Source organism: Plutella xylostella, chromosome 17 (genome assembly GCF_932276165.1).
Source record: "Plutella xylostella chromosome 17, ilPluXylo3.1, whole genome shotgun sequence".
Lineage (NCBI taxonomy): Eukaryota > Metazoa > Arthropoda > Insecta > Lepidoptera > Plutellidae > Plutella > Plutella xylostella.
Window position 1 is genome coordinate 10782846 of NC_063997.1, and position 12409 is coordinate 10795254.

Sequence of the window (12409 nt, forward strand, 5' to 3'; positions counted from 1 at the left end):
TTAACTTTATGTTTAAGTATGTATTATAAACCCTAACATATTTGCTCATTATTACCTATTTTTTTTAACATAATAATAATTGTAGAGTTAGGAATCACAAGATATATGCATCACAAAGATTGCTTTATTTATTTGTAAAAGTTTTTTTTACTGTTGAAAGCGCCTAGGACATTTTATAAATCTGTCTTAATTTTAAATCTTAGATCCTGTAAGTTTCGTAAGTAGCTACTGACAATCACAAACACACTTCTGGACTTTTTCAAACTAACAAATAAACCATCTAAGTACCTATGTTGAATAAATGAATGAGAAGTTTGTGAGCTTGACAAGGTACAAAAGTATTGTAATGATTATTCCGCATAATTATGGCCACCGATCCACATTTGTCCGTCCTGTTTTTATTAATAAAATATCTGGCCCGTGTCTATCATAAATACGTTTTGTTTCTTTTTACCTAAAATGTAAAAGTTTACGGTTGTTAACAAACATCACTTATAATACATCAGTATTATATTTTGTTTATGGCAGACTTTATGCATTCCTTGTCCTTGTAAGCCTTTGTAGAATTCATGCAAATATCGTAACCTAATAACTACTTAAAGTTCACTCTATTACCATCCTACCTATACTTACTAAAGATATAACAGTACAAACTACGTAACTATGTTTCATTTAAAACTGCATTTTATTTTTGTACGGATTGCGTTGTTGCAACCTTGCAAGTCGAGCTATGTTTAGCATAATGATGGTTTCATTTTTAAATAAACAATTAAAATAAACTGTACGTATATTATTTAATCAATTTACCTACTGTTGTTGCACAAGTGGTACTAAAGTGGTATTCAAGAATTGGTAAGGCCTCTACACACCAAAGCCGCTGACCCGGCGGCTCAGGCCGCCGGCTCAACCCGCCGGCCTCATTTTGTACTATGTTAACCCGCCGGCACTAGGCCGCCGGGTCAGCGGCTTTGGTGTGTAGAGGCCTTTAGAGACCTTTCTGCTTATACCACTTTTGCAACACTCTGTATACATATTATGTTAATCGTTACCTATCTAACTAACTGGAGAAAAGATTAGATAAATAAAACGCAATTTATTTTGAAATGGAATTGAAAATTTATTAAACCTACCTACCTAGTATAGTAATATTACAATAATCTTCTCATCTCTGTTACAAGTTTGTATCACATGGATTTGAAAATTATTTTAGAAAATACTATGATATTATAGAAGCTTGAATACATATTATTCAATAAATACAAAATTAATTTTAAAAAAACATAATTCATTTGATCAGCTTCAGCGCAAACTTCTGTATTTCTAATTTAACAATAATAAATTTGAAAGAATTTGTTGGAGCTACCTACCTAATGATTAAATAATTGAAAAAAGAGTTAAAATAATTAAAACTTACATGTAGAAAAAGTGTTAATTATTACAAGTATGTATTATGCACACAACAAAACCATGATAATGATGAGTGAAAAGTCTTAAACTAAATATAAAATGCAAACCGTAAATACATGTGAAAACAGTAGTGAAGAAAGTAAGTAAAAATACAAAATTTAAAGAAACTTTTATATGGAGCTTGTTCGGTACAAAGTTAAGTATATTGTACACCAGAAATGAAAATTCTGTAAAGAAGTTATAGACGGAAAACTTATATTTGGTAAATTGTAAGAAACTTATATTATTTCAGAGTTCAGTGCTCTTAATTTCACATTGTCATTTCGTCAAATGCTCCCAAAATACACATCAAATAATAGAGAACTGAAACAGTAAAGTTTAAATTCCAGTGTAGCGTATGAAGTGATAGGTTTGCCCAATACAAGCCGATTTACATTTTAACTTAAATATAGCTCTCCATTATACTTTATTAATTAAAACGTTATATATAAATTACGCCCTCCATGTGATAAAGATTCTATATAAAAAATAAATGTGTCTCTAATACGTAATATGTAAGTTTTAAATCACCAAAATACATATTACACCAAGCACTAAATCTAAGTTTCTTTTTGAAGACATATACGTTATTTGTGACAATATTTTTATATAATGATATAATTTTATTGAAATAGCAAGGTTTTGTATTGCTTTTAATAGATGCTTTTATTTACGAACTAAGGCAGCTTTACACTTGTAATAAATGAATTACTTCTCAGCTACATAGCGTTGACAAGCCGATAATACAAAACGTTAAGTTTAGTTAAGTTATAATTATGTAGGTAGTTGATTTAACCTCAAACAGACTATGATATTTTATTTAGGCAAACATTGCATAAGAAATGAGAGTAGCCACTTTATAGTCCTATTCAAAGCCCTAAATTCAGATCAATCTTAAAACTAATAAAAGTTATATTCGTACCAACGCCGTTAGAACAAGTTATAAATACCGTCGATCTCCAAACTATATTTTATCTTTACCATGCAAACATTTTGTAGAAATGTATCCATATGTGTGTCAATTGGACATATACTTTACACGTGAGGAAGGCCAGAACATTCAATCTCAATACCAAGTGCCACAGATAGTCGATATCTAAAGAACAAGCCGAGTAGTTGACCAGCAGATAGGTATATAATTTATTATACTTTGTTAACATATAGGTAGGTATATGGAACTGCCAGTCTACGGTCGAGTAATGCCTACATACAAACACATCCCCACTACACACTTACAATTATATCGATTACAATTTGAAAACACTACTTAACCCTATGTTATAATAATATATCTAAATTTAAATTTGTTATTTATTACTAAGCCTACAGTTACAAAAACGTCCAAGATTTCCAAAATATATAAATATTACTATTATCAAATGTTTTGTAAAATTTAAATAAACGTTTTATTACTTGTCACTATATAAATTGCGATTCGAAGTCTTCATTTGTTTTACTTTTATTGTGTTACTGAAATAACTAGAGGAAAGGGGACCATTTGGAAAATTACGGGCCTATAGGGGGGCCTCTAAAACCTCTACGGGCTGCGTGGAGCAGAGGTTCACTCTCTAAATTGACGAACGAACGAACTAGAATTGTCACGGGATCGGCACGCTTGACACAACGAGATAGCTTTGGTTGCAAGGTAGGAAAGCGCTGCGCTAACCAATGCTCAATCTCGTTGTATTAAGCGTGCCGACCTAGAGAGTGACACCTAGATGCTGTGAATATGACGTTATGGGCCAGGAGGACGCACTAGAACAAGTGAGGGGCCGCCGCAACCACCACTGCCTACCTACCAGCTTCGATAATTCTCTTGCAGGCGAATGAAAATGTAATTTGTGCAAAAACAAATTTGAATCATCAGATTTTTTATCGCTCTAGCCGCCTGCCTGTGCCTGTATTCTCAGCACTCTTTTGTAAGAAAATTTATAGGTAAGTATTCAAATCAATTGTGGCTCTGAGTATAAACACACTTTTAAATCCACTTTCACTAAAATAACATCAATGAATAACTACAATTTAAACTCTATTTGTTGCGTTGTTAAACTTTAAATATAAGTATATTTAAAAAGAAACGTCTAATTATAATTAGGAATGTAAAAATAAAAACGCTATTTTAAAAACCTACGATAAACTGTGTCATTAATAACTCTACTAAAAACTTTGTTAAAATGCAACTCGCTATAAAATTGCAATTCCAATATTCTTGTCGTAGTAGAAATGTTAAAAAGTATTAGCTTAGGTAATCTTTTCTACTCGAGTTTAATTATATTGTTATTAAAACGTGCGTACTCCCAAAATATTCGGTTTGCGTCAGTATCCGCGACATACCGGTCGGTACCGCGTGTAGTATCAATAAAGTCAGATACAATATAGAAAACGTTCAGAAATCACATACAATATCAATATTACTCAGTATTGGTCCTTGTAATGCTCATTACTTCCAGAAAAACAACACAAAATGCACGCGAGACGATCTCTGAATGATAATGATCTCATTCTCTGTAAATCCGTATCAAACTAGTCTGCACTTTTACCTTACGTCGGTTAATTATCAAAAACCATCTAAAGTTATATTTTAAGCTTATTTTTAAATTTTTAGCTTCCCGCCTCGTCGTCTTACACTATCATGCAAAATATCTGAGTAAAAAACTGATAAATTTTTTGTATGCCAGCTTCCGGCTCATAAACAATTGTTTGAAATATGTTACCACTATATGCAGTGGGTATGGAATATTGTCAACTAACAAACAATACACTTATTGTGTCTTAAAATAATTGATATCTAAAAACAAAAATTAACAATAACATGTAGTTAAGTTAGATAAATGTGATATTTTTATGTAAAAAAAACAGTTTTAATTGTCGTATTACATTTTTGTGACTAAAACATCCTAGAATGATAGCTAATAAATTTGATTTTAGCCACCAAAATGCGCTACAGAATACAGATATTGATTAAAAAAACTAAACTACCCCCGATAAATAGCTTGCGTTATTTAGTAATAGTAAAGATCCTAGGAGTGACTTTGCTTCCATCAATATTTTTTTATAAATATTATAATTTAATCGTATTACTTGATTTGATCCTTAAAAAAACGATCGTTGCGTGTAATCTGCTGATCAGCTAACAAGTCATAACTATCGTATGCTCATTGCAGCTACCAGCTACTAGAGAATCTCAGCATATATTTTCCCTTGATGGAAACATAGTCACCGAATTATTATAAAATATCGTAAATGCCTACTATAATTTGTATGTTTGATTATTGATTAATGATAAAAGCAACACTTCTCTAATACACGGACGCCAACAGCGAAGCTTCCTTAAACTCTCTACCGCGCCCTAAATACAATCCTTTATGAAAAATATTTATTAAACCGTAACTACTAGTATAAAAATGTTTTGTGTACGTAATAGTTATATTCTATTAAATATATTGAAAATCTAAGTTACATAGGTTCCCAGTGATTCATAGGTATCTCGTTATTGCTTCTAAGTCATTTAGTCAATATTAGTCTGATAGGTCCGTCGCGGAATACAAGTAGTAGAGGAAATGTTTGAGTAAATACGTGTTGTGTGGCTACTGGTGGCGGTTGACGGGCGTCTGGCAGTAGGGGCACTCGTCGGCCGAGGCGGCGCAGGGCTCGCACAGCACGTAGTGGTTGCAGGGCGCCAGCGTGACGGCGCGCGCGCGCTGCTCGCAGGCCATGCACTTGGTGGCCGTCTCCAGGTACAGCACCTGCTCCACGTCCTCCAGGTCCTGGCGGCACTGCGCCTGCAGCGCCTTGAGCGCGGGGAGCGGTAGGTGGCGCAGGTCGCGGGGCAGCGCGCGCGCGCGGGCCGCGTCCAGCTCGCGCTTGAGGGCCGCGGCCAGGGCGAGCGCGTCGTCCCGCTGGCGCTCGGCGCGCGCCGCCGCCCGGCCCGCGTCGTCCGCCTCGCGCTGCCACGCGCCGCACGCCGAGCGCGCCTGCGCGATGCGCTCGTCCCAGCGCAGCGCGGCGGCGCGCGACGCCAGCAGCTCCTCGCGCAGGCGCGCCAGCTCGCGCGGCGACGTGGCGTCCGAGCCGCCCCCGGCGCCGTAGCTGCCCGTGCGGTAGGCGGGCTCCTGCGAGTAACGCATGAAGGGCGGCAGCGGCGAGCCGGCGGGCGGGCGCGAGGGCGGCGGGATGTTGACGGGCGCGGAGCCGCCCAGCAGCTCGGAGTCCTGCAGCTCGCGGTCCAGCGCCGCCACGAGCCCCAGCGGGTCGTCCAGCGACAGCTCGTCCAGCGCGTTGCCGACCACCTCGTGCAGCACGCTGGCCTCGAAGGGCGAGCGCGGCCAGGCGTGCGCGGGGGCGGGCGCGGGCGCGGGGGCGGGCGGCGCGCTGGACGCCGAGCTGGTGGACGCGCACTCGGAGCCGGAGCCGGAGCCGTTGCTGAGCGCGTGGTGCAGCGCGGAGACCGGGGCGGGGGCCGCGGCGGGGGGCGGGGGGGACGCGCGCAGCCCCAGCAGCCCGCCCTCCAGCTTCTTGTCCGGCGGCAGCGTGGCGGACAGCAGCTCGGCCAGGTTGGTGCCCACGTCCAGCGCCGCGGGGTCGCGCGCGCCCGGTCCATCCTCCGCTGTATACAACAAGATACATTACATGTTGCATGATACAATATTAACATTCAATAAAAATCAGTATTGTCAACTGATTGATCAGTAGTTGCTGCTCCTAATCTGTGTGGGACGCAGTCTCGCTCACAACTTAGTTACGTTACAGTTGTGAGCATATTCTATGTAAGTACTCACGTTCAACATGAGCGAAGGCGCAGAACAGCGCCCTCGGGCAGTAGCCGGCCTGCTGCACGTCATTGCACTTGGTGCTCTTGTAGATCTCGGGGTGGAACTGCTGCTCCGTGCGCGTGTGGCAGTAGCCGCAGCCGTCGCCCGCGTCGCAGTTGGACGGCTCGCCCCACTCCTCGCCGTGCTTCACGTTGGGGCAGGGCGTGGAACGGTACTTGTACTTGCGCGGGGAGCGCCGCTTGTCCTGTGGCGGGAAAGTGAATGTGAAAGTGAAAATGCATAAAATATCTTTCCTGTATGATTTATTTACACACACATTAAGTATGTGTACAGTAACTCACTAATTATGTAGGTACATAGTATGTAAATGTTTTAAAAGGATAAATTACATTGTCATCAATTATTTATTGAACAATTAAAGATAACTAATGAGTAGTGTACTAAACTCTTAAAGCATACAAAGATATTAAATATCTTTTTCAGAACACAATGTTAAACATAGTACTTTGTTTCATTCACAATTTCAACTTACCTTGCTATTGTGATATTGTGGGCAGGCATATCCCTGTCTGCATAACCTAGGTGGTCTTTTACATGGCTCCGTTTTGTATGAGGATAGTACATAATTAGTATCTGAAACAAACATAATTTCATCAATATTTTACAGTTCTCATGTAAAACAATATTGTAAATTAAAAAAAATGTGTTATTTGAGAGTTTTACTAGTACTTCAGAGCAATGGCAACTTAATCCATCTAGAGTGTAAAATTTTAATTGCACATAAATCAGGATTGAATGGATAAAGTAGTAAATAAACAAACATAAAATTATGTACAAATGGTACTTAAATCATACCTTGCCATTTAGGGTCTTCATTCATCAAATTTCTTTCCCTGTCTAAAGCATTAGGCGCTGCATCAGCATCATTTGGATCTGGGTTCTCTAAGGCCTGTAGTTCCCTAACGTCCAGCACAGGTGGTCTAAGGTCCGGGGCACCGTGTGCGAAGGCACAGTGAGCCCCGTTCTTAGTGCAGAGCCCCCGGGCGTCCGTGTCGTGGACGCACATGCAAGTCTTGTAATACCGGAGGTGGTAGCGCCTCTCCGTGTCCCCCGCTGTCCGGTGCAGGTATGGGCATCTGTTGGTGGCAGAGATAGTAGAATTGTAAGGTTTCTTTAATCATATTATTATGGGAATATAGTCTTAATTATTGTTATTGATCTGTTATTTTTGTTCATGTGATGGAATTTTCATTCATAAACTTTGTATTTTAGAAAATACAGTTAGTTGTAGAATTTGTATTCAAATGTCCTAATCCAACATACATGAATAGAAAAAACACAAAGAAAGCTCCCCTCTAACCATTGCATTGAACAATGGAATGAAAGCCCAGCATTACCCAACCAAATTTAATAGCAAATGGAGGTTTGACATACTCAATGTCACTAGGACAACATAATTTGGTCGGATAATAATATTGGTAAACAAATTGGAAGAGAAAGGCCAGCATTCCAGTTTAACAACAAAACAACTTGGTATTTTTCTCTCACTAAAATCTAATAAGATACGCGATACACCAAGCGGCGAGGATAAGGACCGAACAAACACCAAATAGACTATACTTACTCATCTCCATCTTCACATATTCCTGAAGTCTCATTATATTTGGTACAATAGTTATCTGCGCTATAGTTGAAGGAACCATCTCTTTTCCTGACCGGCCTGCGTCTTCTCTGATTATTGAAATGCCAGTGAAAACACGTAAAAGGCCTATGTTGTGTACATTTATGTTGTAGAAATGATGGACACTGCTCGACGCGAAATTCTTTGAGATATCTGCAACAGAACAACGCGGGTATCAACGTATTGCACATCACTTGAAAGGTCTCTCAAAACACTATCACTTCACGTTAAAATCACCGCATTTAGCGAAACTTACTTATAATGATTTGGTTTTTCTGTTTGGGCTGTCAACAAAGGCTTCGACTCCGACGGCATTTTGGATACCTATTGCGCCGCTCGCGACGCGCAGGGCACGCTCTCCACAACCAATTAAAATTCAATTTATGATCACGTGATTTATTATGTTATTTACATTGAAATTTAAGTAAATAATCACAAAATGCCACAAATGTAATCGTCCTTGAACTTAAAAATTATCTTGATTCCTCAAACATTTGGAAAAACAGGCACAAAAACCCACAAAAACTTTCTTTCATTCATTCATCTGACCTGTCACGTAGGATGTTTTCTACCCATCTCTTTCTTGCCTATATGAGAAACTATGTGTAAGAGCAGGACAAAAAGTGGGACAGAAAAAAAACTTATTTTGGACGCTGATGCTATTTCCTTGGAAAAATGATTTTTCATTGTTATTTTTTACATTTGAAAATTGGTTTAGTGTAGGTTTGTAGGTACTCGTGTTTTACCACCAACAACGAAAAAAATCGTTATCGTCATACGCATACGTAACGCTGAGATCTAAAGAAATCGAGGTTCTCGGTTCAGTGTCTGCCGAGATAATAGAATCATTCGAATTCGAATCCGGAGACGAATTCATGTTAACTTAAAATTTAAGTGTTCTGCAAACAATACAATGTCATAAAATACATATTTTCTAAACTTTCTGAATTTTTTACAAACAAATATATTTATCAGGTTTAAAAAAAATGAATGAATCCAGTCCATCCTTGACCGCATTTATAGGAGAAGAAAAAATATTTTCGGCTGACCACCCTATTTATCCACCAATCAGAAGGCAGCTTTCTCTAGAAATTAAAAGCGGCAACCAATAGAAAGCCCTACTTCGGCACCAATCAAATACTCAGATTCTCTGCGTTTTCCACCAATCACATCACTGAATGTTGGCGTCACTGATCGCCCGCCCGCCATTCTCTCACGTCGCCATCTTGCGCATATGATTATTGTTGTGGAAGCTTGCTTCTAAATTTCAAATTTTGTGAATTCGTAAGGAATATTCAGATTCAGGTGAGTTTAAAACATAGTTATTTGTCTAAATATAAGTTATAATGTAAAATTTAAACAGTTTATAAACAAAATTGGAGGGAAAATGATGTTTCTGAAATGTGTACCTCGGGGTCATTGTGTTGTCGCAATCGTACTTAATTCCGTGTTTGTTTGCAGTAAAAAATGGCACGTACCAAGCAGACTGCCCGTAAATCCACTGGAGGAAAGGCTCCCCGTAAGCAGCTGGCCACCAAGGCTGCCCGTAAATCGGCGCCCAGCACCGGAGGAGTGAAGAAGCCTCACCGTTACCGCCCTGGTACCGTGGCGCTCAGAGAAATCCGTCGTTACCAGAAGTCCACCGAGTTGCTCATCCGTAAACTGCCCTTCCAGCGTCTCGTCAGAGAAATCGCCCAAGACTTCAAGACCGATCTTCGGTTCCAGTCAGCTGCCATTGGAGCTCTGCAGGTGGGCATTCGTTCATAACCTACCTTATTGCGTCATTCGTGGAAATGTTGCAATATAAATGACTAAAATCATGATTACCCTCAGTTTTGTCTTTAATTTTATATGACTAATGAAATTTTCGTTGTTCACAGGAGGCCAGTGAAGCTTACTTGGTGGGTCTGTTTGAAGACACCAACTTGTGCGCCATCCACGCCAAGCGCGTGACCATCATGCCTAAAGACATTCAGCTGGCCCGACGAATCCGTGGCGAGCGCGCTTAAATAGTTTTAGTTTACATTATATTTAAAGGTTGTTACATTGTAATAATACATTCAAAGGAAAGGAAATGTATTCATTAGACTAGGTAATGTTTGATTATAACTTATGAAAAATCACTACTTTTTTGTATGGGAAACCATATTTTTTTTGTGATTTTTTAGATGTATAGTAAATGTTGTGTTGTATGATGAGCGCAGTGGCCACCCTCTTTCTGTATTATTACTTTGGAACAACCCTGTATCGTAATTCGAATAGACATAATTCCCATAACATTTTTCTATAACATCTAACATTTATAATTCACGTTTATTCTTAACTATTGTAATTCTAAGAAGTCAGAACTGATTTTTCTTTTATAAAATACATTGTATTGTGTAAGTCTGGTATTTCTTTGTATAGGATACTGTGTCAAATGTATTTGGGCTTTTGATTGTGTTCTTTCTCATTGTACCGGTCTTCATACACGAGGCAGTATCCTGTACAAGACATAGCATTATAATTTTAGTGACTTGTGTGGTGTATGTCTAGATAGTGTAATAGGCAACAACAACTGCACATGAGATGTTGTAAGGTGTAATGATGCACTGTAAGGTATTGTGTAATGAGAAATTTGGTGTTAAATAAATTTAATTAGAATCAATTATGTTGTTTGAACTTATGTCCCTGAAAGGATTTTTCATTTGTTGGATAAATCTGATTATACATAAATAATGGAATTTTCTCTGTATACTGGGCATGCATTTAGCCAGAAGATAGGTAGATACATATTAAAAATCTCAAGACCCGAACTAATATCTGCCCCGCCCGGGAATCGAACCTTCGGCATAGCAGTCAGCGCCACAAACCACTACGCCATTCGAATTTCATTTTCGTATGTTGGGAAGTACTTACACTGACAATATTTCACCTGTAGATTACATAAAAGCCTGCAGAAGAGCGACTTTAGCCGCCGATAAGTAGATGGAAGTTACTTTTATAGTCCTTAATATGAGTTATTTGTTGCGAAATTAAATCAAAATAAGTATGATAATCTTCACACAAATAACTTATTGTAAAATAAACATTTGCAAGCCATAGGAAACTAAGGGAACAAATTAAAATGCATTACCTATGGAGATAGCAGCTTCTAGTAGGGGTTTTATCTTACTAGAAAACTAGATAAAAATCTGCTCTTTCTGAGCTTGTCTGTGTGTACATGGACTCTAATCATGATCTATGTAAGTATAATGAAAATGATAACTATAGTATGAAAAAAGAAAGTTATGTGACAAGAACTTTATTTACCTATACAACTATTTAACAAAACATAAATTAGTGCTTAAAATCTACGCCAAAGCAGCCTTAGCTTCTTCCATTTCAATCTCTTGTAACCTCTTTTCAATCTCGACTACGCTCAAATTATTTTCTTTGTTATATCTGTATGACTGCAGCAGTTGCTCCTTTTCAAGACCCTTTATTCTAGAGTACAGTGTTTTTGAGAATTCCATGTCCACATCATTTTCTTCTCTGAGTATGAAGAAATATATCATGAAGACGGTGACACTGGCCAGCACGGAGTAGGGTTGGTACCACGGCATGTCCAGTTTGGTTTCCTTCATGATGGGTTTGATGAGCTTCCTGGCCGCTGGGCTGGAAGAGAACTTGATTGGCTGATTCTCGTTGGGCTCTTGTACAGTTCTACTGCTGAAATTCCTTGTGCCTCTTTGGAGGATACTCCTGAAAACATTTATACACAGTTAACTTGGCAGCTCTCCAGAGAGTCCCTGATTATAAATGCAAACCATGCTATACATAGTAGTTACTCCATCTTAGGTAAGTAATTTTTTTAAAGTTATACAGTACATTTAGACCATTTATACATAAGGTGGCGTATTTTATTACATTATAAGCTGATTATGTACAATATTTTCATGTTTGATGCTCAACTTGCGTGCATTACACAATATTTAATTTAAGCTCATTCTATGAGTATGTCCGTTAAACTATACAGCATTTACCTGATTAGAAAGAGATTTCTTTGGATTTTCATTGTAACTATGTGTAGAAATTAGCGGCTGTTATTTAGAATTATTTCAAACTATGTTTGTGTTTTGTAGGTATGTATTTTTGCAATTTTTTGGAACTAATTGGAACATTGAGTGAGCGAGCAGCTGATATTGACACTTCACTTGTCAATAATAGACAACGGTGGCCAACGTTGTATAAATGCTACCAATTTCAATAGAACAATAATCCACCCGTTTACAAACGTTTTTAGTCTTCTCAAACAAAAGTACGAGCGTTTTAGGGATACCATATGGAATGGAAGTATTTTACATACATTTTACTTTACTACTACATACTTTTTGTTAGCCGAAAAGGGGTGACGGTGCAGTGGTAGCTCAGTCGGGTAAGCGCCCACTTCTCACGCCAGAGATGCGGGTTCGAATCCCGGCGCTGACATGTACCAATGAGTTCTTTTAACTTAAGTACAATGTATACCATCGCTCTTACGGTTAAGGAA

The 12409-nt window shown here is 38.6% G+C and overlaps 3 protein-coding genes across 3 annotated transcripts; 1 reads left to right on the top strand and 2 right to left on the bottom strand.

Annotated features, from left to right (window-relative positions):
- Positions 1-1092: 1092 nt before the first annotated feature.
- Positions 1093-8459, bottom strand: LOC105388537 (RING finger protein unkempt). The gene is made up of 6 exons (XM_038108698.2): positions 8156-8459; positions 7843-8052; positions 7074-7354; positions 6751-6851; positions 6225-6462; positions 1093-6052 (listed from the first exon to the last, which is right to left on the bottom strand). The coding sequence occupies exons 1-6, from the start codon at positions 8212-8214 to the stop codon at positions 5034-5036; spliced, it is 1908 nt and encodes a 635-aa protein (XP_037964626.2). The 5' UTR covers positions 8215-8459; the 3' UTR covers positions 1093-5033.
- Positions 8460-9045: 586 nt separating this feature from the next.
- LOC105388530 (histone H3.3A) lies at positions 9046-10546 on the top strand. Its single transcript, XM_011559458.3, has 3 exons — positions 9046-9204; positions 9361-9648; positions 9780-10546. The coding sequence occupies exons 2-3, from the start codon at positions 9367-9369 to the stop codon at positions 9906-9908; spliced, it is 411 nt and encodes a 136-aa protein (XP_011557760.1). The 5' UTR covers positions 9046-9204; positions 9361-9366; the 3' UTR covers positions 9909-10546.
- Positions 10547-11166: 620 nt separating this feature from the next.
- Positions 11167-12062, bottom strand: LOC105388529. The gene is made up of 2 exons (XM_011559457.3): positions 11904-12062; positions 11167-11622 (listed from the first exon to the last, which is right to left on the bottom strand). The coding sequence occupies exons 1-2, from the start codon at positions 11933-11935 to the stop codon at positions 11232-11234; spliced, it is 423 nt and encodes a 140-aa protein (XP_011557759.3). The 5' UTR covers positions 11936-12062; the 3' UTR covers positions 11167-11231.
- Positions 12063-12409: the final 347 nt, after the last annotated feature.

Excerpts from the sequence above, each read along its gene's own strand:
- LOC105388537 (XM_038108698.2), bottom strand. The coding sequence starts at position 8,214 with ATGCCGTCGGAGTCGAAGCCTTTGTTGACAGCCCAAACAGAAAAACCA. Across the intron at positions 7,355-7,842 it reads ATATGTGAAGATGGAGATGA|ATGCCCATACCTGCACCGGA; the intron begins GTAAGTATAGTC and ends TGCCACCAACAG. Across the intron at positions 6,053-6,224 it reads CGCCTTCGCTCATGTTGAAC|CGGAGGATGGACCGGGCGCG; the intron begins GTGAGTACTTAC and ends TGTTGTATACAG.
- LOC105388530 (XM_011559458.3), top strand. The coding sequence starts at position 9,367 with ATGGCACGTACCAAGCAGACTGCCCGTAAATCCACTGGAGGAAAGGCT. Across the intron at positions 9,649-9,779 it reads CTGCCATTGGAGCTCTGCAG|GAGGCCAGTGAAGCTTACTT; the intron begins GTGGGCATTCGT and ends CGTTGTTCACAG.
- LOC105388529 (XM_011559457.3), bottom strand. The coding sequence starts at position 11,935 with ATGAAAATCCAAAGAAATCTCTTTCTAATCAG. Across the intron at positions 11,623-11,903 it reads AGAAATCTCTTTCTAATCAG|GAGTATCCTCCAAAGAGGCA; the intron begins GTAAATGCTGTA and ends AAATGTTTTCAG.